The following is a 24,038-nucleotide window of genomic DNA, read 5'->3' on the forward strand; positions in this document are numbered from 1 at the left end:
TGTGGCTGACAGTCTACTATGCTCAATGCATTTTTTTTTTAAACTTTAACTTTCAAAGAAAAAGCCTTTCTCTTCTCTTCTATTCATCATATCTATGTTGCAAACATGGAGTTTTAGAGTTTATTTGTTTTTTTCCCAATTTCAGTGGGGTAGAATGGACCCACCCCATATAGCTTGGCCACAAGGCTGGCCCAGGAGGAAGGCATAGGTGAAGCTGCTACATTTGACAAGTTTTAAGCTGCTCGTTGGAGATGGACCTGACTGTCTGTTTTCCCAGTAAGACAGAAACCTCCCAACAGAGAGACCACCCTGCTTTCTATTCCAGACCTAAGGTTCTCATGATCTAGTCACTGGGTACCCTTTACAATGGCTTTGTGAAGCAGAAGAACACTGTTTCCAGAACCTTCTCTGAAGTCAGCAACCATGCCTGCCCTCCTAGGTCCACTCTGTTTCTCGCTCCACCTCATTGCTCTCAAAAAGACTACCTCCTCTGGAACACATGGAACAATCAGGAACGCCTGGAGGATGGGCCTTATCTTTTAAAATAAATATTTTTATTTATTTCTTTGACTAGGAGAGAGAGTGCACAAGCAGGGGGAGTGGCAGGCAGAGGGAGAAGCAGGATTCCCACTCAGCAAGGAGCCTGATGCAGGGCTCCATCCCAGGAATCTGGGATCATGATGCGCTGAAGGCAGATGCTTAACTGACTGAACCACCCAGGCTAAAGATGAGTCTTTCAATGTCTTTTTTCCTTTCAGTGATAGCTGAGAGCATAAGCCCCCAAAAGGGCAGAGTTATTTAATCACAAGGCAAGAAAAGGTTTCAGATAGCCCCCTGCCTCTATTTTGTGTTACTTCTGTCTATAAGGTCAAGAATAAGAAAGAATAAGAAACAAACAAACAATGAATGCTTGGCCAACTAGTGCTGTTATGTTCACCAGGTTTGGGTCCCAAGAAAAGTTCTGGAGCAGGAGTTTCAATTCTTGGAGAAGACACAGCTTCTCGAAGAGTAAATCCGACCAAGAAAAGAAACTGCGAATGCCACAGTTAAATTCTAATAAGTTGGTATCTCTGGTACTGCCTTTTAATATGGTCACGTGACCTATCATCCACACTTTTGAGAATAAAAGGATATATACTGAATGATTACACTGGGAAACCAGATATAAACTGCCCCGTAAAAACTGGCATAAATTATCCAAACCATATGAATGGTCACTCTCGCTAACTATGTATCAAATTGCACTGCTTTATGATAAATTATAGGTCTAAATGCTTACAATAGACTGAAAGAAAAAAATAAAACAACATAAAAGACACAGAATGGCAGCATAAAGTTGGAAATGTCATTTAGGACTCTGGAGATGTCCTAGTTTCAAACTCCTAGAAATATTGCCTAATTAATGGGATCCAGTATGTACTAAAATATCTTATGAAAGACACTAATATTCATCCCTATGCAATTTCTGTTTCTTGGTTATGGATGTTACAAAAAGGTCTAGCACATTTGTCATCTCCCTTACAAAATGAAGCTTTTATAATTTCATTCCATGAAATGTTCCTCTTCTTCCTTCTCCCCATGAAAAATATTTCTATGCAGTGTCTATCCCCATACTGACTTGCCCACTCGGTCAAAAACAGAGTAATGCGGTGACAAAGAAAACATGAATGAATTTCTCTCTTTAAATGATCACCGTTGGACCCAAACAAAATAAAATAAAGATAAAGTATACAACAAAACAGAGAACATAAAGACCTGGGAAGCCCCACGTGGGCCTTTAGTACAGGCTTTGGGGAGGATTTCCACTGGTGTGTGCTTTTCTATTGCACTGTGTTCTCAAGAGCGGAGCCCCCCTCCTTTGGGTGCATTCAGCGGACCCAGAGCTCCCTTCCACTGGCCACTCTGCCCACCATCCTGGAGCCCTCAGTCATCAGCTGGTTCTAGCTGGCTCAGGTGGGGAGCCCCTGAAGAAACCCTTTTAATCAGGACCAAAGCACTGTAGGCAATGCTGTGCGTATGTGAATGAACCCACACTGTGGGACCATGTGCAACTCACTTTTGGGTTCACCTCAGCAAATGGCTGATGCACAGGAGATATTTTACAGGCCAACCATTTGCTTAAGTAGACACTTACAAACAATGATACAATTCTCCAGTTAGGATGACCTGCCACCCTGCTTTACAAAAGAACAGGTGAAAGCTGGCAGAGGAGATCTTCTTTGTCCCGGATCTGTTACAACGCCTTCTTTGGTGAAACTGAAGTTGGTTCTAGGTGGTCCACTCACCTTTCTTGTACCGGATGCTGATTTGCCTGGCCTCTGCCTGGGGCAAAACAGACAGGCCCTCCTATAAGGGCTCTGACATCAATCTCAGAGAATTCTGGGTCCTTCTATTTACAAAGCTTTAATGTTCAAGCTCTGAGTACAGAGTCTTAGCTGGTTTTATTTCTTTATTGGTTCCTATTTTCTACCCCGTGTGTTCTGTTACAATGTTCTACGGCAGAACAGAGATGTGGTGGAACTCTCTATGGGATGCTTTAAAAAGGCATTTACTGCCTCTCCTCTGGACGAGGCTCCTTCCAGTTTCTCTTGGTGAGTTCTCTTTGTGTGCACTATTTTTTGTGTTTTTTCTCTCTCTCCCTCACAAGCATGCACGCACGTGCACACACACACACACACACACACACACGCCCATGGCAGCAGACTTTCTCCATAATCATCTGACAGTGCGACAGTCAGAATGATTCCACAGACAAGTAGCATACAACTGGCCTATTTTCAGAATTACCTAGTGTATTAAAAATACAAACTTGCGGGGCACCAGTGTGGCTCAGTTGGTTAAGCGACTGCCTTCGGCTCAGGTCATGATCCCAGAGTCCCGGGATCAAGTCCCACATCAGGCTCCCAGCTCCAGGGGAAGTCTGCTTTCCCTCTGACCTCCCCTCTCATGCTCTCTCACTCTGTCTCTCTCTCTCTCTCAAATAAATAAATAAAATCTTAAGAAAACAAAAAACAAAAAACTTCTAGGCCCCATCTCCCTCCTGAATCAGAAATTCCACAGAGGTGACCCTGGATTCTAGCTTTTACCAAGCTCCTTGGGGCATTCTGATGATCAACTATATTTGAAAATCAGCTATAAAATACCAGAATTTTCATTGAAGAAGTTAACACTTTTGTAGAAAAAGTCTCTCACACTATGCAGGAATCACTGACTTAAAGTCACTTCCCAAGTTACATTAATGGAAATTTTGCTATCTACTCTATCAAGCCTACCACATATGGAAAACATTTTTGCATTAGAAAGTGCCTAAAATACACTGGACATATTTTTCGTAATGTGTCATACTATCAAAAAAAGAATGAGACAATCTTTATAATCTATGATCTAATCATATCCAGGAGGGAACTCTGTTGGTACAAAAGAGCATGAAAGTCAACAGAAGTAAAATAAAGAAGTTTCTAGATTAAAACACCTGAAGCCACAATGATTCTGACCCATGAGTATCATATCAGTTCCGTGAGGTAAGGTCAAGAGCACTGCAGTTCTCACGCCTCCAGACTAAATCATCCTGACAAGCATGGCAAATGGTCTGTTCCGGGACAGGGAAGACAAAGAACTGTAAGCTCCCGAGTGGGAGAGGTGCCCCCAGGAAATCTGAGTCACCCCAAAATCAGGAGGTGGGGTCTCCTCCTCCCTTTACAAAGACTCTGGCTAAGCCCACCGTTAGCCTGAGTCAAGATCAGTGATCTCCTAACAACTCCAAATAACCAGATTGGAGATTTTTTGGCAGATACCTCTCCATTTTTGAAAATGAGAAAAGGCAAGGAAATCGTCAGCTTGACTCTGGAACATACTGGGGTGGGGGGGTAGTTTGGGGGTGCCTGGAAAAGGAAGCGAAAATCATAGAAACCATCCCTGATCACCAAGAAGAACTTTGTGAATCCTTCCAGCTGTGCCAGCCCAACCTCATTTCACACTTTGACAGGTTATTAGATAAGGAGACAGAGTTTAACACACCTTCAGCAGGAATTTGCAAGCATCTCCCAAAATACCCTTGCATGTTACATAAAGAAATATAGGTTCGATGGCAGCAGTAAAATAGATTGGAAAATGGTTGAATGATCATAACTAAATGCATCTATGTCTTTCGTGATATGTACTCTAGGATATGGTCCTTGGTTCACTCAAGTTCAACAAATGTATCAATGACATGGTAAAAAGACTATAGAAATTCTTGTCAGCACTGAAGGCTGCATTACATAAGGAGGTAGCCAAGTGAGATGAATGGCAGAGTCAAGATCCAAAGTGGTCTCATAAGAATGAAATCCAACTGGATGAAATTGAGGTAAGTGTAGTTCAAGCAGTTGGTCCTATTGGATCAGCCACGCAGCGAAATCAGCAGGAAACATTCATTCTGATGGCAATTAGTATGAAAAGGGACTTGGGGACTTTGCTGGACACCGAATGGAAAATGAGTTATCAATGTGATTAGGCCATCAAAAGAGCTTCATGCTTCATGCTACAAGCTTCATGAATAGCATTTGGGTTTTCAGAATGATAATGGCGGTCATCCGGGAATCCCATCTTCAAAGGGATGTGGATGCTAGTTTCTTCTATAGAAAGCTCTCATACTGCTTACCTCTACCAACTCACATATGCTTTGCTCCTGGCTAACTCTTCTTTCAGCTCTCAATGCAGATGGCACAGGAAGTTGTTCCTGACCCCAGGGTTAAGTGAGGCACCCTTTCTCTGGGCATCTGTGGCGTTAACAGCCATCAAATCACTTCTGACACTATCTTGTTCTGTTTTTAAACTATTTCTGCCTCTACTCTGTGAACAGCTTGCTGTGTTCATCATTATATCCACAGGTTCACAAACGTCTCTTACCAGATGTTCAATAAGCTTTTATTGAATGAATGAGTAAGATAGTTCAGAGAGTAATCAGGGCAGTAGAAGAACACAAAAACATATCACAAATGCAGTGGAAGAAACTAGATGCTTACCTGGGAGAAAGGAAGACACATGGGAGGAACATGGAGACAGTCTTCAATTATGCATAGGTCCAAAGGGGAGTGCCTCAACTTACTCTTTATGGCATCAAGGGTGGAAATTCCAAGGAGACCTATTTTACCATAGTTCAGGAAATGACTTCCCAATGGGACTACCATTAATGGTGTAAGTCCCCAAGACAGAAAACAAGTTCACAAGCTATTGGCACACGGTGGCACAGACTGTCTGGATACATGGCAGAAATGCCATAAAGGGATTCTAGCCCAGGATGGGAGGTGTAACTAAATGCTAAGATTCCCTAGGACCCCATGGTTCTATGATCAAGTCACAGAAATACATTCATCAATAACTCAGACTATCTTCTTCTGTGGAATCATCTATTAGGGGTAAAAAGTCCACCCAAAAGAAATTGCATTCTTAGAAATATCAGTAAATTGGAAATTCAATTGTGTTTTGCCTTGATGTCATCTATGCTAGGAAACTGGGTAAACTTTTATAAGGAGCAACAAAACTCCAAGCCTATTTCTTTCTCTATGCAATGGAATACTAGGCTGAATCAAATGATTCTGAATACTCTTCTAGATATATAATCTATTTTATAACGTGCAATACCTTTAATGACCTACCCTAGGAGAAGAAGCTGTTTTTCAGAGGCTATCCATTGCACTACATGCATTATAAACTAACTCTCTCAGTGGCCAAATCCACTGAGTTAGAACATCCAGTAATTCAGTGTCAAGATGACTAGATTAATAGCTAGATGCTGAATTAGATTAAAAAAAAATTCTCCCCCACATTAGATCAGATGGACTTCTAGGCCCTTGATTACTGTTGAAGAGAGTCCTGCTGTCTGAATTTCCAGAATTACTACTACAAATGATGGGCATTAATGTGATGCTGTCTCCTTCTGGAGAGGCCCAGCTCAATCAGGACTCATAAACACTGGAATTCTTTGCCTTGACATTGGAAAAGTACAGACCAGGTTTTGGATGTTTTCACTTAACACTGCACTTAGGAAAAGATCTCAGTTCATCTCTAGCATCAAATCTTCTGACATCAATTGTAGGAGAGGCCATCTCATCCATGGACACAGTTCCTTTCAGATCAGGGCAACATCACAATCAACTTTGTCGGCACTGATCAATATTTAGCAATCTCTACTCAATTCACATCTTGGCCTGGATTGTATTTTTTTTTTTAACCAAACACATGGGCTGTCTGAGGGAGTGCCTTCTGATGGCCTGGTCTGCTCTCATCATATAATTACAATATTAGGGAGAGAACACAGCAGAAGACACAGTACAGGCCTCTCCATCACAGCCTATGAAAGCTATGAAAGGGCCCACTGGTGAGGGTCTGTGGTTGCATACAGGCACTAAAATAGTTTTTAACTCACTGCAAGTAAAAAATATATTACCTTCGTTCTTCCAGTTTTCACTGGCTCAACTATAATTGCGAATTCCAGGGTAAACAGCTCGCATCTATCTTAGGTATTTATCTGATTTTTGATAAAATCAAGATGGTTCTTTTTTTGGAAAGAACCAAGATGCCCTTCAACCGACGAATGGATAAGGAAGATGTGGTCCATATACACTATGGAGTATTATGCCTCCATCAGAAAGGATGAATACCCAACTTTTGTAGCAACATGGACAGGACTGGAAGAGATTATGCTGAGTGAAATAAGCCAAGCAGAGAGAGTCAATTATCATATGGTTTCACTTATTTGTGGAGCATAACAAATAGCATGGAGGACATGGGGAGTTAGAGAGGAGAAGGGAATTGGGGGAAATTGGAAGAGGAGGTGAATCATGAGAGACTATGGACTCTGAAAAACAATCTGAGTGGTTTGAAGTGGGGGGGGTGGGAGGTTGGGGTGCCAGGTGGTGGGTATTATAGAGGGCACAGATTGCATGGAGCACTGGGTGTGGTTCAAAAATAATGAATACTGTTATGCTGAAAATAAATAAATTTAATTTTAAAATAAATAAATAAATAAACTGAATTTTTATAAAAGGACCTTCTTGTGCAAGTCTGTGCCCATTCTCTAGAGGCAGTACATATTCAGTGACTGTGCAACTGGTGGACGTACGGAAGACAGATTGAGTCTACTTGCCTTAATCCAGGACACTGAAAGACCTTCCTAGCTTCACAGTTCCTCACTGGCCAGCTGCAACCTCTGTGAAAACCGTGCCACATCCAACTCTACCTTGATTTGGCTTCCCCCATCCCCAAGGACATGCTACAGTAAACATCCTGCAGCAAACCCTCATTTCAGAGATAACCCAACCCATGCCTGGTGCTTGTCGAAGGTCACACAGCTAATCAGTGGTAAACCCAGGCAATCCGGCTTCAGAATCCATGTCCTTAGCCACAAAGCTATTGCACTTCTTTACAAGGAGGCTTCATTTAATGTCTGCATCTCCCTTAACAGCCTGGAACAGTACTTCCCAAGTTGAAGGATCACTAATAATCCTCAGCTATTCTAGATACACATCAACAAATGTGACCCTGTGCAAGTAAATTCAGTAAATGCCACAAATGCCATCCCCGATGAGATAGTCTCCAGGCACCTTAATATTTCAACACAACTGGTAAGTTATGCAATAAAGAAGTCTATTTATACGAAATTGGAAATTGGTTTCCAACCCAAGCACTCTTTGTGTGTGTGTGTGTGTGTGTGAGAGAGAGAGAGAGAGAGAGAAACATCTATTAGTACCAATCTGCTAGTGTCCCTCAGAACCGGTTTGGGAAATGCTAGCCTGGAGAAACCTTCACCACTTCCAAGGCCTTCTCCCTCCCCTTTTAAAACTCTTTGATGTCTGACTGCTTCTGAGAAGCTATCTCAGACAGACTGGACTGAAGTGTTTCTAACAACTTTATCCTTTTCTGTGCAAAACTTCCCATTCTGTCTTAAGAAAGCCCTTTACTTTACATGCATAAGATGATGAGTAACATCTGCACAGTTTGCAAATATGTTATCCTTCTACTCAGTGGCCATTCAGTGGGAGAGGGCTGGCTTCTCAATTCAGCTCTAACACTGTGAGAATTTAAAAACCTAACTGAAGCTTACTGAGCATTTTTTGTCTCTTCTCTGGAGAGGGGACAGGTCTAGATTTTTGAAATGCAAGAGCCCTTCCAATGTTAATTTTATAGGATTCTACCACCTTCTGATTTCCTGCATACTGTAGTGGTTGAGTCGGTGGGTTCTAAAATCATACACACACACACACACACACACACACACACACAGATTCATTACCCTCTTCACCCAATCTCTGTGCTCTATATGCCCTTATGATGTGGGAAACAAAGGCAGAAGAGAAATTACCTTTCCTTACTACCTACAGCCTATTAACAAGTCTTTGAAATAGGCAGAACGACATACGTCTAGGGACTCAACTGCCTCAATGCTAACACTTTGCTAAGGGCAAAAGGCAATCCTAGTCCTAGCCTGACAGCCCACCCTCCCCACCCCAGGATCCTGTAAACCTACTCTAACATAAAAAAATTCCTTTGGAAATTCCCTTTATCTCTAAACCCCCAAGATAAGTGTTGTCCATCATCCCCCAAGCATATGGCCCACTGATATACATCTGAAGGGTCTCATGACTAAGATTTTATTAGACAGTATTAAAAGACCTTTTCCCCAACAATAGCTAGTCCCCTCCACATCCCTTGTTTCCAAAATTCCTTAGAGACTTGGGCTCTCTCTAACTGCCTCCCAACTTGGAAGTACATAATGGGCCACTCCATTGACCCCAGTGCAGCTCTTTCTGTCCAGGGGTCCCATCCCTGTGCTTTAATAAAACCACATTTTTGCACCAAAGACATCTCAAGAATTCTTTCTTGGCCATTGGCTTTGAACGCTAATGTCTTTCCTACATCACTGAGACATTTATTTTGCCCTGAAAATATGAGTTTCCTCCTGAGTGAAGTCACATTAGTACATACCACAGAGCTGTCGTGAGGACTAACAGAGGCGGTGGGTGTGAAATGTTACACCTTTTCAAGCACATGTTACGCACTCAGCAATACCAGCCATTTTCTTGTCACTGATGTCAGTTGTGATCATGGACATGGGACATTGTGGTGATGGTGATAGTCAGGAGAGGAGGTGGAATGACATAAAAAAATAAATAAATAAGAATAAGTACACTGTGCATTTGTCCCAGATTTCAGGTGTGTGGATGACTAAGACCAATCGGCCAGAGTAAGCAAGGAGAGCACGGCCGCCCATAATGCATTAGTAAGTGTGCCTGGGCTTGGGAGGATGCCGACATGTTGCCGAGAAGCCTGGCTAGGCTGTCCTACCCCTGCCCAGTCTGCCTTCCACATTCAAGCCAGACTTGAAAACCACCCAGTGACGATTACATTATCGTTAAAAAATGCCACATGTTGAGACTAACTGTGAACCATACATGCTTCAGGTTAAAAAGAAGTGAAACTCAAATAAGGAGCTTTTCAAAAGGACTCAGAAAGATGGCTCTCATAAACAGAATGATAGTCCGACTTAATGAAGAAAAACAACTGTTCCCATCTCTACTGCGGACCACGCAAGAACAAATGGGCAGAAATCACTTGCAGATAAAATTAGATTGACTACACGGAGAAGCATTTGAGCTCTAAGAACTGGTCAGCACCAGCCTATTTGACAAAGGGATTCACAGCGACCTCTACTTGGATTCACAAATGTCAGGGGGGATACCCATCTGTTTGGATAGTTAAGGGGAAGATTATCTACAGTCATGGGGAAGCAAGCCAAGCAATTCTTTGCAATCCCAAGCTTTGGTGATGATACAACCATAACATGCTAAATGGTGCTGTTCCCAGCATGGGGCTGCTGACAAGGGAATTTCTCAAGGGATTCCTCGGGCCAGAATCTGCCTTTAAAGGCCCAAGTATAAGTCAACCAGAGGTGGGTATGTATCCAAAGAGCAATAACAACCCTCTCTAATTAGACACAATCTCCTAAGGGAGGCATCCACAGAGCGGTGAGACTGGCACTAGTAAATTAAATTTTTAAAATCCTGTCGCAATCACTCCCCTGATGTGCCCCTTCCTTAGGCCTCACTCTCAGTTATTTTTTATTTATTGTAATTACTTTAGTAATAAGATTTGTTTTCTTGTTATTATATATATTACCGTGCAGAGTAAGAAAAAAAACAATAGCCAAAAAGAGTTATGTTTCTTATTTATCTCCTTGGCCGTTATTGGGCCAGGGGGAGGGGTGGGGAGCAGGGAGAAGCTGTAAATAGAAAAGAAAGTGTTTCCTACGGAGTGAAGATGTATAGGAGCATATTTGCAAGAAGGAAGCAGGGCAATGAAGAAGAAGGCTAATAATTCAGAAGGGCTAGGTGGCTCAGAGAGATAAATAACTGAGGAAAAGACACTATGGAAGTCGGGCCAGGGAGGGTGGCTCCACATTGCCAAGGCTAATGCGATGCGTCCGACTTTCCTGTTTATAAACAAGGGCCTGCAGGCGGAAGGACCCAGAACTGGAGAGCCTGTGGCCCCAGACTGTTCCCCAGGGCAGCCTGACAGGTGCAATTCCTTCTGGTTCCTGATGGGGCGCACTTTCCTAGGAATCAGGGCTCCCAGGGATAGATGGGGGCGGGGGGCCATAAGGCTGTGATACCCAGGCTAGGTACACCAGCGAGTCTCTCTGCAGGCTGAGAAGACCCGTTCCACCAACCACAAACACTGTTCATGACAGATACCCTGAAACACTATGTGAGATGTCCTGAAGCTGACTGTAGGCAGGCTTCTAAAAGGCAAGAAGCCAGGCTTTCGTCCATTCCAATGGGACAACTAGATCTATTTAAAGGGCGAGCATGAGGAGGGGAGCCTGGGTGGCTCAGCTGCTTAGGCAGCTTACTCTTGGTTTCAGATCAGGTCATGATCTCATGGGTAGTGAGTCTGAGCCCCCCATCCAGGCACAGAGGATTCTGAGATCATCTGCGGAGTCTGTTTGAGGATTTGTTCCCTCTGCCCTTCCCCTGACTCATGCCCACTCTTTCTCTCTCTGGAATAAATATATAAATCTTAAAAAAAAAGAGTAAGCATGAGGAGGGGAAAAGGCACTGGCTGGATTCTTCCAATTCCAAGCTTTATATTTTATAAAATTTATTCAGTCCTACACCTTCTCCATAATTTTAAAATCACAATCACAAGGACAAGCAAAGCTTTAGTAACATATTACATATTTAAAATACATATATTATATTAAGATGAATATTATATATACTATATAGTATGATAAGTTATATATATTATGTATAAAATAAAGAAGTCTTTTTCACCTTTTTCATCTTTGACCTTGTCCCTCCCTCTGCAGAATTTCTATCCCACTGCCATATCTTATCTTGGATCTCTTTGAGAAACTGAAAAATGGAAGTAGGAAATCATTAAGCCTATTTGTCTCAACTACTGAGAAGAGCTTTGCATGGCTCACATGAAATCCAAGCATCAGAATACAACCGGAGGGACCTTTACTTTTGTATTTTCAGACAGTTTCAAGTACTACGTATTTGATCGTGACACTACTCAAGGGAGGCACCATGGTTAGGGCTTACTGACCTCTTAGTAAGTTGAAGAAATAAGAGTGCAGAGGTTAAGTGATTTGTCCAAAGCCACGTGGGTGGAAAGAGGCTAACCCTGACCAAAGCCTGGGCCTTCTGATTGCCCAGGAGGAATTCCTTATACTGAATCATGATCACAATCATCCCAGATGAAGCAAAATAAAGAAAGTCAGCAAAACCAGGAAAAGCACAAATCGTTTCCTTTGAGAAAGGCAGTGAGATCTTACTAAGATCTGATAACAAGGGGATTGGATCTCCTCTTACTTCCCCAAAGCAGAGCACCCCAAGAGTAAATGGCAGAAGGAACAGTACACACAGTATTAGAGGCGGGGGTGGGGGGGCTAGTCAGAGCTGTGCCTCCTATTCTCCAGATAGAGACTCTCATGTGTTTCAGGGAGCATGGAACATACATCACTAAGTACACGGTAGATGTGATGGGAATTGAGAAATAATACATCTGTATTATCCCCAAGGGATTGCTTTATAAAGACTTCTAAGTGTATGTTGAAAGAAAGTGTCAGGCAAGGGACACTGGGAAGAGAGAAGTCTGAAGGGGAAACTGAGAAGGAAGAATGGATGTTTGTCTACCTCCCTCCCGGCCTGCATCCCGGTCCCATTTCTTCCTCCGGGGAAGGAATACAGAAACACCAGAGCGCAGACAGAGATCCGAAGAGGCCCAGCCAATGAGGGAGCACAGCATTTAACAAACAAGCACATTTCCCCAAGAGCCTCAGCCCCAACTTGATCAATGATTCTGCAACATTGAATCATTTTTAATTTAATGCTTCTGGGAAGTGAGGGGGGGGTGGAAACCCATCAACTACAGGCACAGTTGGCAAGAGCTGGGTATTAGCATTTGGCAGCATTTATTATTGCTGTTTATGATGGCATAAATTAGGTTTATGCTGATATAATTAATAACCCTAAATTTAGGAATAATAAATAGTAATATTTGTTCAGAACCGCAATGTCTGAGAAAGGCAAATGGAGTACTCAAGCTCCTGACTCCCCTCTGTATGTAGGAACGGGTGTGGGCAAGGAAGCCCTTGGGAAAGCTCTCCCACAACGCCCTGGCCCTAGCACCATGCATCATTGAACACTATGCAAAGGACTTAGCAGCAGGACCTTAAGCATTCCCAGAGCAAATAATTTTCATGTTGATCTCTATGAACAAGTTCATCTGCAAGATTTTGTATGCCACATTTCCCTCTAGAACCAGGACCCTCAGCGATCTCTAGGTCCGCACTGCTCTGTGCTGTATGTCCAGAGCTCTGCACAACTGTGCCAAATGCCGTGTTCTTCATGGATCCCTCTCCCCCTTCCACATCCTAGAAGGAAAATCTTGGATGTCGCACAAAATCCCAGTAGACCATGATTTCAGAATTACTGACAGATTTGCAAGGGAAGAATTCAAGGCAAAAAGTCACTTCTGCAACTTCAAAAAAAAAAAAAAAAAAAAAAAAAAACCTAAATGTGTAACTTCATTTTATAAAGTTGTAAAAAAAAATTGGTGAGATTAAAATATTCCTATAAGTGTTCCTTTCTGTATCTAGGAGAATATCTTTTTTTTATTTTTTTTAAAGATTTTATTTATTTATTTGACAGAGATAGTGAGAAAGGGAATGTAAGCCAGGGGAGTGAGAGGGGGAGAAGCAGGCTTCCTGCTGAGCAGGGAGCCTGATGCAGGGCTCAAGCCCAGGACCCCGGGATCATGATGTGAGCTGAAGACAGTTAATGACTGAACCACCCAAGTGCCCCTCCAGGAGACTATCTTAGCATCCAAAACGGACTGAGACCTCCTTGTTTCTAGTGAAGTCAGGAAGTAAAGGAAGAAAATTATAGTTCCTCAGACCAAATAATCCCCTCCTGATCAAAATAAAATTTTTCCCTGTTTTCAAATATAAGCAAAGTAAAGCAAAGAGAAAGAGATTAAATGCTCTTTGCCCATCTCTCCCCAGAGATCCTTTACACAGAGACACACAAACCTGCTAGAACCAGGCCCACACTGATATTTCCATCCAAATTGCCAATTGTGTCCAGAACATTTTAATTTTCCTAAACACAACTAGAGCCAAAATAGCCAACCACTGATCATTCTGCTCTGTTACAAGCAGCGCAAACTGGCAAAACGGTCTAAATTTGAAAAGTACGTGACTGCAAGTTAACGTTCCTCTGTCAGCTTCCAGGAAGGGCCGCGGGGCTCCACAGTAACACAGTGTATGACTAGCACAGGCTAAGCTTTACTAGCTCAGAAATATGATCTCTGGCTAGCAAACATTCCACAGGGAGATTCCACGGCAGAAACTTCACATTCCCCTGGCCTAGCTGGAGGGAGAATTTGGAGTTGAAACTCTGGAATGAGAGTTTTAAGGAGAGGAATACGCTCACATCCCCTCCTGGCATTGCATCGTGACCACCAGCATCATTTGGGCAGACCACGGGGACTCTGTCACTCAGCTTCCCAGACGCCACACAGCATGGAGACCTTTGTCCTGACACCCTCTTTAGCTTGTGGCCATCCAAGCCCTCAGAGAAGGGGACACAGCGCCGTGCTGAGGAAGAGAGACAGTCAGACCTACTGGGAGGGTGTCCATGGGACAGCTAGCATCCCTCTGCCTTTACTGGTCCCCCCTGCCTTTCTCCACCCTTACTTCTCTCCTGGACCAAGGATCCCTACTCTACTACCCTCGCTTTGCAGGAAACACTGCAGAACTCAGCCACAGGCACATGGAAAAATCAATGTTTTGGAAGCCAAATATGGACAGTGAGTCCATAAAGGAATGAGTCACTCCCACCTAAGGGTATATACCCGAGGGAGGGTCCAGAGGCCCCATACTTATTAAACCCTAGGTTTTTGGAGACTGCCTGGACAATCAACCAGGCTCCCCAGTGTGTGCTCAGTTGTTGTTCAAGACACTGAATGATGATTAAGACAAAGAGAAGAAAAGAAGACCAAGTAATTTTGGTGCCCACAGCTTCAACAGGAACCACCCCTCAAAGGGGTAGGATACAAATCCCCCCTTGCAATCTAGCCTATAATAAAACACTATGGGCAGTACACCAGCACCTCAGTACTAATATCTAACTAAATATATATCCAACAGTTCATTTCTCACAGAAGTGGCCCAAAGCTTTTTAGAGCCCTTGCTCTGGTCTACAATGATCTATGTGAAGTCCACACCTTAAAACACTTTAGCAAGGTGAGGTGCACCCCAGGTTAGAGTTAACAAACATCTCTGAGGCATTTACTACCTCCCAGACTCTATGTTAAAAACACTCAAGAGGTAAGTCACCCAGATGACTGCCTCGAACTGTGGACGTGAGCAGAGCTCACAGCCAAGTGGGAAGAACACGAGCTTTGCAACCAGGCCAACCTGAATTTAATCCCGGACTCTGAAATATCAGATACGCTGCTGACCCTGTGTATGTCATCTCATCTTTTGCCTCACCTGCAAAGTGGGAGTAATTTTTTCCTAAGTATAAAAATTAAAATTAAAATCATACTTTAATTTTATCAGATTAACCCCCCCAAATTAAAAGGATTGATACAATGTAGTATTGACAAGGGTATGGGGAACAGGCACTTTCACCCACTGGTGGTAGGAATCTCTATCTACACATTTTTCTAAATAATCTGGTAATAATGTCTCAAATATAAAATATGCATAGCATCAACTCAACAGACTTGAGAATTTATCTTAAGAAAACAGCCATAGGATTTCACCAAGAGAATAACAAGAATATTCCCCTGTCTCCTGTTTATAATGGAGAATTGTTTAAAATTAATTATGTCAATACTATGACATAGCCATTTTAAAAACTAATAATGCTATTTGTATTCTTTGCCACAGGAAGATGTTCGTTTATAAACTCTACTACAAAATATATGATCTTACTTAAGACAGAAATATATTTAAAGAAATAGCTGACATTCCCGGAGTTGTCAGCTTACAAAAAAATGGCTAATGAATGTTCTCCAACTTGACAATAGCATTTATGTCTGGACAGCCTGATTCGGGAAGGGCCTCCATGTTACCAAACCCTAGAAGCGCTACGTAATTACCATAGATTATAATGTGAACAATGTCCCTTGGAGTCACGCAATGCAGCAGCCCTGAGTTTGGGTGCTTTTTAATTTCTTCCCTCAGCTTCTTCTCTACGCTGGAATTTTCTACAGTAATGATGCCTCCCCCCACTGGAAACCATAAACGAAACCATTTTATTTTTTGAAAACAAAGAAGTCACATGTAGACAGTAATCAGCCCGAGGCTAAGGCATGTCGGGAGCTCAGCTAATGGGTGCTTCGTGTGCGCTTCTCACCAGCCACCTCTGAGCGCTCTGGCCCGCCACAGGGCAGCTAAAACTGCAAATTACCCTGCTCAGACTCCCTTGCCAGTCGGCCTCCTGGTAGGTTCTGCCAACAGCAGGCACTTGAGGGAGGGAAGAAGGCAGGGGAAGACAGCAAAGGACGCCGTCTCTGCTCTCCAGTCCAGTTAATGAGACCAGAGCAGCAGCTGGCATCTGGTTCAAGCCCTGCCTCTTAGGCTGCAAGACGCCCTCACAGGGGACAGCAGGGGGCAGATACGTCCCCTCGGCATTCAGACACAGGTCACTCCACACTCTTCCACCCTCTCATCTGTGTCCCCTGGGCCACTGAGGCCCTGGCCAGGTCAGACGTCTTTCTCAGCGTTCGAAATACCAAACTAGATCTACATGGCGTCCCCCCGGCCCCTGGGTTCCGGTCCCTCCATCACTTCCCCCTCCTTCCCTCACCCTGGCAGGTGGGACCTGCTTCTGCAATTATCAGTCTCTTGGCTTCTTTGGCATCCCTTTCTGAGCTTTTAGATGTCTGCCACCAGTGTGAACCAAATCTCATCTTTAGAAACATCTACCCTCTTGCTGTACCGTGGATCATTTTTATAATTAGAAAAAAAATAAAGCTATTTTTTTTTGCTCTCCTAATTTTTCTGAGCATAACTCTGAAAGCATAACTATTATATTTCTTCTTCACTGTTCCCTTAGGAATTTCTTCTCTAAGCATGATGGCCACTTATCCCCACCCCCAGTCTTGGGCATAGGTACTTTCTTTCAGTCTCCGTAGCACAGCTCAAACAAGATGAAAAGGCTGATTAACACTTTACTAAATCATGGAACAGAAGAGGACTACTCACAGGAAATTTGGAACTGATTATTGGTGTAGCTGTTTTCATTCTCAAGTAGCCACTTAAGGGACTGATTGCTTCTTTTGGCTTCCTCCAAATGGTACATGCCATCTTTCCTCTATGACCTCTGGTTGAGACCAGAGTTTCGCCAATTGCAAGCCCAGGGGAATTATCTATTTTTCTTAAAGACCCATTTTTCAGGCATCTTTTCTTGTTCCAGGACCTGTTTTCTTGTTCCAGGGAATGCTTAACAACAGGAAAAAGCAAGGCAGTCAATGACGATACTACTCCCGCTGACAGGGATGTTCACGGACACACTAGCGCAATGTATCACAGCACAAAGAGCAAGGCTGCCTTGATACACCATGATCTGAAGACCCGGCACACAGACCTCAAGGCCACTCGTGCGATCACCTGCAGGTGGGGAGGTAACCCCAGCAACATCCCATGTGGGATTTCTCACTGGTCTGTTACCAGGGAGCTCAGAGCATATCTTCCATTCTTACTCGTGCAAATTGAAAAAGATAGTAATAATAAAATTACGTACTTCCTGTGGCCCATTTTTTTTTTCAAATGTAACTGCTCCATGAGATCCAAAAGTCTGAGACGCAACCACTGCTCTATGCTAGTATATTGAAGAGATGTGAAATACATTAAAAAGTGAGAGTTGAGGTCATATCAGAGGGAAGCCCTAAGCATATCAGAACAGGAGGGAATGGACATGGCCCTGCCCAAGCTGAAGTCCCCCCAAGAAGGATAATCATCAACCCTTTGGGATCCTGAAGACTCAGCTGAATTAAAATACACTATGGAGTGGGCAGGGGAATGCAAGTTCCATGACCAAAACAAAACAAAACAAAAAAACCCTCAAAATTAGCTGGGTGTTGCCTATAGCCAAAAACTGGCAGCAACAAGAAAGGGCATATTCTCCAATGGAGAAGGCTGGCAGGACAAGACAGCATCAAGGCCAAAGCCAAGCTGGAAATTCAGATCCCATGAAGGAAAACTGACAATGAACTGATTCATTCATCCCAGGCCCAAATTACAGAGCTGTATGTTGGTTTGTCCCAGGCACACTGGATATGAAGGTCCAAGCCTATAAGACTAATTTCAGAGACCACCTGATGGTAGTAGCTGTGAACAGTGCTGAAGCTCTATTTGCATCTCCAGCCAAGGGTGGGAAGGGCTGGTAGACCAAAATGCACCTGGGCTTTGGAGCTAGACAGAGTGGGTTCACACCCCAGCTCTGTCACAAGCTGGCCACGTAACCTTGGGCACAGGTGTGTTTATGTGCAGGTAGTTCAATTATTCAGACAATTTCTCATGCCATTTCTGCTTTGAACTAATTTTCTAATCTGGGTAACTCATTTTTACCTCTCTGATTTCAGTTTCCTTAACATTTGAAGGACCAGGACTAAATGATACACATGAACCCTCCTAGCTAGAACACTTTTTTAAAAAATTCTAATGCCCTTAAATCCTTACATAAAAGTGGTATAGCAGAGACAGAAGTTCTGGTTTGCCTCTGTAACACGAGTTTTTTAAACTGGACCCAAGATTTCACCCCTGTGTCCTCAAGATTTTGTATCTAGGTATTAGATAGAAGACCTGCATTTTGGGGCCATAGGTACAATTACATAAGAAAATCTATGTAAAAACAAACAAACAGGTTCTTTCTTGGCCCATAAAAGGCGCTGAATGATTTTTTTTTTATATAAAGTCTGTGAGTTCTCTTATTGTAGTAAAATAAAGCCTTTACAACCCACAGTGGAGTAAAGGAATATTGGCACTAACTTTAAATGGTCCCAGATAGTTTAAATTGTCAAGATTTTTTATCTGATTTTTACAGTTTCATTTGTTTCCCCTAGAGCATTCAGCTATTACTTCTTAATACCTTGGTGTGTTTACTCAGAGTATGCCCTCTGCTCTTTATTGTTGTTTCACTCCACGATGGCCTTGGAAGAAGAAAATCGAGTTTGTAGAGTTGTATGTATCCTAAGAATCAATATACTCCGATTCTCCTGTGAATAAAACGTTGGGCTGTGTGTTGACTTCATAAAAATTATTTTGTCACTACATTCTACCCAACAACAAAAGTCCAAAAATTAGAAACCATGCTAGATCTCTTCAACCCCTTCCCTTACGTGCCATGCCAACCTTTTGCATGTTCTGCAATCATCTGCCTTCTCCCCACTTCAGACCCTGAACAAGCCACCATTGTCACTTCCACCCTGACCCAATTTGTTGACCCCTTGGTTTTTATCCCAGGCAGCAAAGAATGACAAGAGTCAATGATCCTCCTGGATTCCTTAGAACTCAGCCCAATTCCATATAAACAATCAGGCCAGCAAGATGGTAGATTGTTTCTTTGGGAACCCATCTTTATAGTTTGTTTTCCTGCTATAGACATATGTTGCTAAGAGATCTTTGGCTTGGCAAGACCCACTCAATTTTTGCTAGAAAATCCTGGCTTTGTCTCTCTGACCACTATTATCAAAACCTCTCAGCCATTCTCAGAGGCTCTATTACCATCACCACAAAAGGAAACTATTCTACTTTTACACATTCTTGCAAACCCCATGGGGGTCCGTGAAGTATTTTGAAAGAAGAGTAGAGTCCAGTAAGTTAAGTACCATGCTTGGGTTTAGGCTCTCCAGTCTTTATGCAAAATTTGCTTCTCTGTCATTCAGACCACACACAAGGCAGTTCACTAGGCTTTAAGAAGCCTAGTAGTAAAAATGCATCCAAAGAAAATCAGCGAACTGATCTTCATCAGAAACACTATCACATAAGCAACATTTAGGTAAACTATATTAAACTCAGAGCGGACTTCCCACAGGGAAGTTAAGGCATGTAAAAGGGGGATTCGATTTCCTCTGTGGGGCACCCCAAGGTAAGACTGCACAAAATGTTTGAAGTTCATAGGGCAAAGATCAGAGCACAGAGAAATACATATCCATCCAGTTACGTACAACGGAATGGTCATGCCCTGAAATGCAATGTCAGTCACAGAGAAAGTTCAAGTAGAAGTTAGAAGAGCCACACGTCTGCTAGGCTCTAAGAAGGGTTCATGAGCTGAGATTTTTAAGGCTTTAACTGTGAGCTGCTGTGTGTCCATTGTAGTCTTGTGTCTTTTGAAATTGGTGTGCTGTGACTTGTGGATTTCCGATCAGTACAATAACACTATGGTTTCCAAGTCCCTTTCACCCAAAATTGTTTGAGTGATCCAAATAATCTATGATGTGCTTTGAGCTCCAAAGAAAGATGCAATATAAAAAAAAGGGTAATTTTAGTCATAATAAATAATGGTAATGATGATGAATGGCAGTGTCACTGAGAAGGAGCTGGCCTGCCATTAGGGAGTCCAAAACAACCAGCTGTGAGCTGAAAATGACTGTGTCCAGGCCAGGAGGATGCTCCGTGACTGAGACCACATTAACCTTTCAACCAAAGACCTGGACCAAGCCCCTGATGTCTAGGTGTGACCAGCTGTAATGGAAAAAACTACAATATTTATCCTTGAGCCTGAATTTGCCATGGGCTTAAGAGACATTTTCCCAGACAGGTCAATAGGGAGCATGTTCCCTTACTCTTCCAACAGAAGAGAAAACTGAGTTGGTCGGGGGAAGAGCCAGATTACACACAGGAGTTATGACTCTAAACCTAGTACACTTTCCATTCTCTACCAGCCCCCGGACAATTCAATGGAAAGAGAGACTTCAGAAAAGAGCCAACTTGGATGAGAACATGCTGAAACGGGATCCTGTCCCTCAAGATGGCTTGCAGAGCTGTTTTCCATCCATTTAGGCTGACAGAGCTTGCTAGTGAAATCTTGGGCACCTCAAGCAGGCAGAAGTCACTCGTTAATGTCCTAGACCTGATCTCCAGAGCCAATAGCACACGGCGGGGGCCCACCGAGTTCCACTGGACCAGGAGGGAACACCGCTCTAGAGCCTTGTCCAGCTGGATGTCTCAGAGGGCTAATTGCTGCCAGAGGCTTAATTAACGCTCCTGACGGAGGGGCCTGGCCTCCTACTCCTCCCATGTGCTTGAAGACCAACCAGTGACCACTGGCAAAGACAAAGGACCCTACTCTCTGCCCATCAAGAACCTCCACCAAAAACGAGGAGACTTGCTAGAACACACGAATCCTTTACTTCTTTGCCTTTTTTATTCTTTTGCTGTATATACTGAAATTTTATTTTTAAAGTCTATAGCTTTGACTTGCTTGCATTTTGGCATAGTTTAGCATATTTTATCATTTGGAATGTACTCTGCTCCTCTTTTCCTATTTTATCATGATACTTTACATTTCTAAATTTTTTAACTGATCAGGATTCTTTTTTGTGCTTATCCTTTGAAGCTAGTCTATTCTCAGCTGTTTGACGTGTATTTCGTTTTTTTCCTTAAAGAAATTAATTACTATTTTATCTTTCTTAAAAGGGTCTCTTGTTCAGTTGAAGCCATTTTAAATTTTATCTCTTTGAAATTTTGGTTTTCTTTTGTATATTTTTTAGCAGTTCTCGTTTTATCTCGCTTCACCTTTTGCTATTGCCCTCGTTTCTTCGTCTTCTAAACTTGTGCTTTGCTTCTTTAATACTGACTTTTTAAACCGTAAATTATTTCCCATAATAGCCTCTGAAATTATTTTTCTTTCATTTTTTAATGCATCTTACGCTCTATTTTGATACTGTGTCTATTCCCCTAGTGAGAAGAATCCTCAAGGACCACAGGAAGAGGCTCGAGTCTTCTTTCCACAGGGATCGAGAATTTGTGAAAGTTAATCCTACCAGCTCCATCCTCGGGCCACATCACCTCGGGGACCTGCTCTGGTTCTGCGCTTCGGCTCACAGCGTCTAAAAATGCTGACGTCTTCCAACAGACCTCCTAGGACACTGGACTTCCTCATTCCCTTCCTGTGTTCTGAAGGCGTGTGGGAACGCAGTGGGGAGAAGCACCACCCACCGCTTCCATGTCTCCTTCCACCAGCCCTGACCCTCTAGCCATTCCATGCCAGCCATCCCATTTGCATACAGTGACACCCTTCTTGGCACTGTATCCAGAATCCAATAAAATAAAACTCAGAATAAAGATGCCCCTGCAGTAAATATTAGTAAGGAAATGAAAGCACAGGTCTTAACTGTAAAGAAATCAGAGTTTGAGCTCTGACTTAGTCACTAACCCACCATATGACCTGGGCAATCACTTGATTATCACAGATACTGATATTCTCCTCTAAAAAAAGAAAAAGACTAGGGCGCCTGGGTGGCTCAGTGGGTTAAGCCGCTGCCTTCGGCTCGGGTCATGATCTCAGAGTCCTGGGATCGAGTCCCGCATCAGGCTCTCTGCTCAGCAGGGAGCCTGCTTCCTCCTCTCTCTCTGCCTGCCTCTCTGCCTACTTGTGATCTCTCTCTGTCAAATAAATAAATAAAATCTTTAAAAAAAAAAAATAAAGAAAGAAAGAAAAAAAGAAAAAAAGAAAAAGACTATTACACCAGATTATTTCTAAGGACCCCTCTGGAGTTAATTGAACCTATGCCCTTGAATTCAAGGCAAAACAAAACAAAACAAAAACAAAAACCTGACATGACCTCAGGGTGTTTGGAGAGCACGTTGTTATTTGTACCCGTTAACAGACCAGACGGCCCCCAAAATTTATTCCTGCCACAGTACCAAGGTCTCTTGAGTGACACCCACTGAGCGACACAATGCATTCCAATGGTGATGTAAATGAGGACCCAGTTGAGCTGAGCACGTGACGTACTTGCCATTGATGACACCGTCTGGATTGAGCATGGGGATGATCTTGAAAATGAAGTTTTCCCGTAGGAGTCTAGCCACAGGGTCACTGCTGACCAGGAACTCCAGGGCCCCCTTCATTACCCAGCTGGCGTTGCTCTCTCCTGGATGCACTCGGGCAGTGATCAGCTGGTAGGGACGCTGCCCTGCGGAGAGAGGAACAGGAGAAACGTAAACCTAAGTCCACTCTCCATTTCCAACAAGATCATCTCCCAGGGGCCAGACTAACTCCTGACCGGCATGAAGTCCAAAATAGGCTGACCGTTTCCCATATGTATCTGATCTACACTGATCCATTTTCCATTTGCCTCTACAGTCTGCAAGACTCGAGAAAGTATAAAGTGAAAGCTCAAGGCTTTATCAAAAGCAGAAGTACTTAGCGCCATGAAAAGAAGCCAAGAAGCCGATTTTATCAAGACTACCAAAGGAACAATTAACTCTCCAGATTCCAATAGCATGATGCTGTATGTCACAGATCTGAAATTGAATCTTATCTTCATACTTAGCAGCTGTAAGATCTTAGGTGAGTAATTTGATTTCTGCAAGGTAAGTATCTCATCTGTAAAATGGGGACAGTGATACTGATCTTGTGTGGGTGTTAGAGAAACAAAAAGATGTCAGTAAGGCACACGGCATATTGCTTGGCATTCACTACAGGTTAGTTTCTCCCACCTCAGTTATGAGGTCTGTGGGTAAGATGGCCCTTCTCATTCCCCAGTAGAAATGGGATTCAAGGGCAGCACTTGTGCTGGGAACTTTATGTCTGTAGGACACTGAACTCAAATATTGAAAAATATTTGACAACAGTGAAGCACCTGGCATCTCAATCATGCAAAAAAAAAAAAAAAAAAAAAAAAAAAAAAAAAAAACAAAAACAGGAAAACACTCTTTGCCCAATCACAGGGAACATACACGATCTGAAGAGACCTTATGGAGACTGCATAGACAAAAAGCCCAAAGACAGGCTTATCTTTCTTTCTTATTGATAGAAAACATCTGGACCATTGTAATGTTGAGATGTATTCTAAGACCACATCCTGGCTCAGGTGAAAAGTGTGTTTTGATTGATTAATAGTGTCTGTCCTCTATACACTTGGGGAAGGAGGGGGGAATATGTGGCATCATACCAGAAGTTAACCACATCTGCTCTAACTCCTTGATTGTGTGTGTGTGTGTGTGTGTGTGTGTGTGTTTTCTGACTCTCTTTTCCTTTTGTATCCTCACCCAATTCCTTATGGCTCCTAAACCCACCTGAGGGACAAGAACTAAGCATTTGCCAAATATAAATACCCCAGCCATCAAGCAGCCTAAAAGTTAAAATAGTCATTTCTTGGGGCACCTGGGTGGCTCAGTGGGTTACAAACTCTGCCTTTGGCTCAGGTCATGATCCCAGGGTCCTGGGATTGAGCCCCAAATTGGGCTCTCTGCTGGGCAGGGAACCTGCTTCCCCCCCCCCCCTGCCTGCCTCTCTGCCTACTTGTGATCT

General features: G+C 43.0%; 1 protein-coding gene across 1 annotated transcript in view; it reads right to left on the reverse strand.

Annotated features, from left to right (window-relative positions):
* AGBL1 (AGBL carboxypeptidase 1) overlaps positions 1-24,038 on the reverse strand; it is a 527,687-nt gene that overhangs the window by 204,693 nt on the left and 298,956 nt on the right. Inside the window, exon 18 of the mRNA XM_059180043.1 lies at positions 22,518-22,698. Coding sequence (XP_059036026.1) covers positions 22,518-22,698 — 181 coding nt within the window. The remainder of the gene's footprint in view (positions 1-22,517; positions 22,699-24,038) is intronic.

The sequence above is a fragment of the Mustela lutreola genome, chromosome 7 (assembly GCF_030435805.1).
Source record: "Mustela lutreola isolate mMusLut2 chromosome 7, mMusLut2.pri, whole genome shotgun sequence".
In the NCBI taxonomy this organism is placed as follows: Eukaryota; Metazoa; Chordata; class Mammalia; order Carnivora; family Mustelidae; genus Mustela; species Mustela lutreola.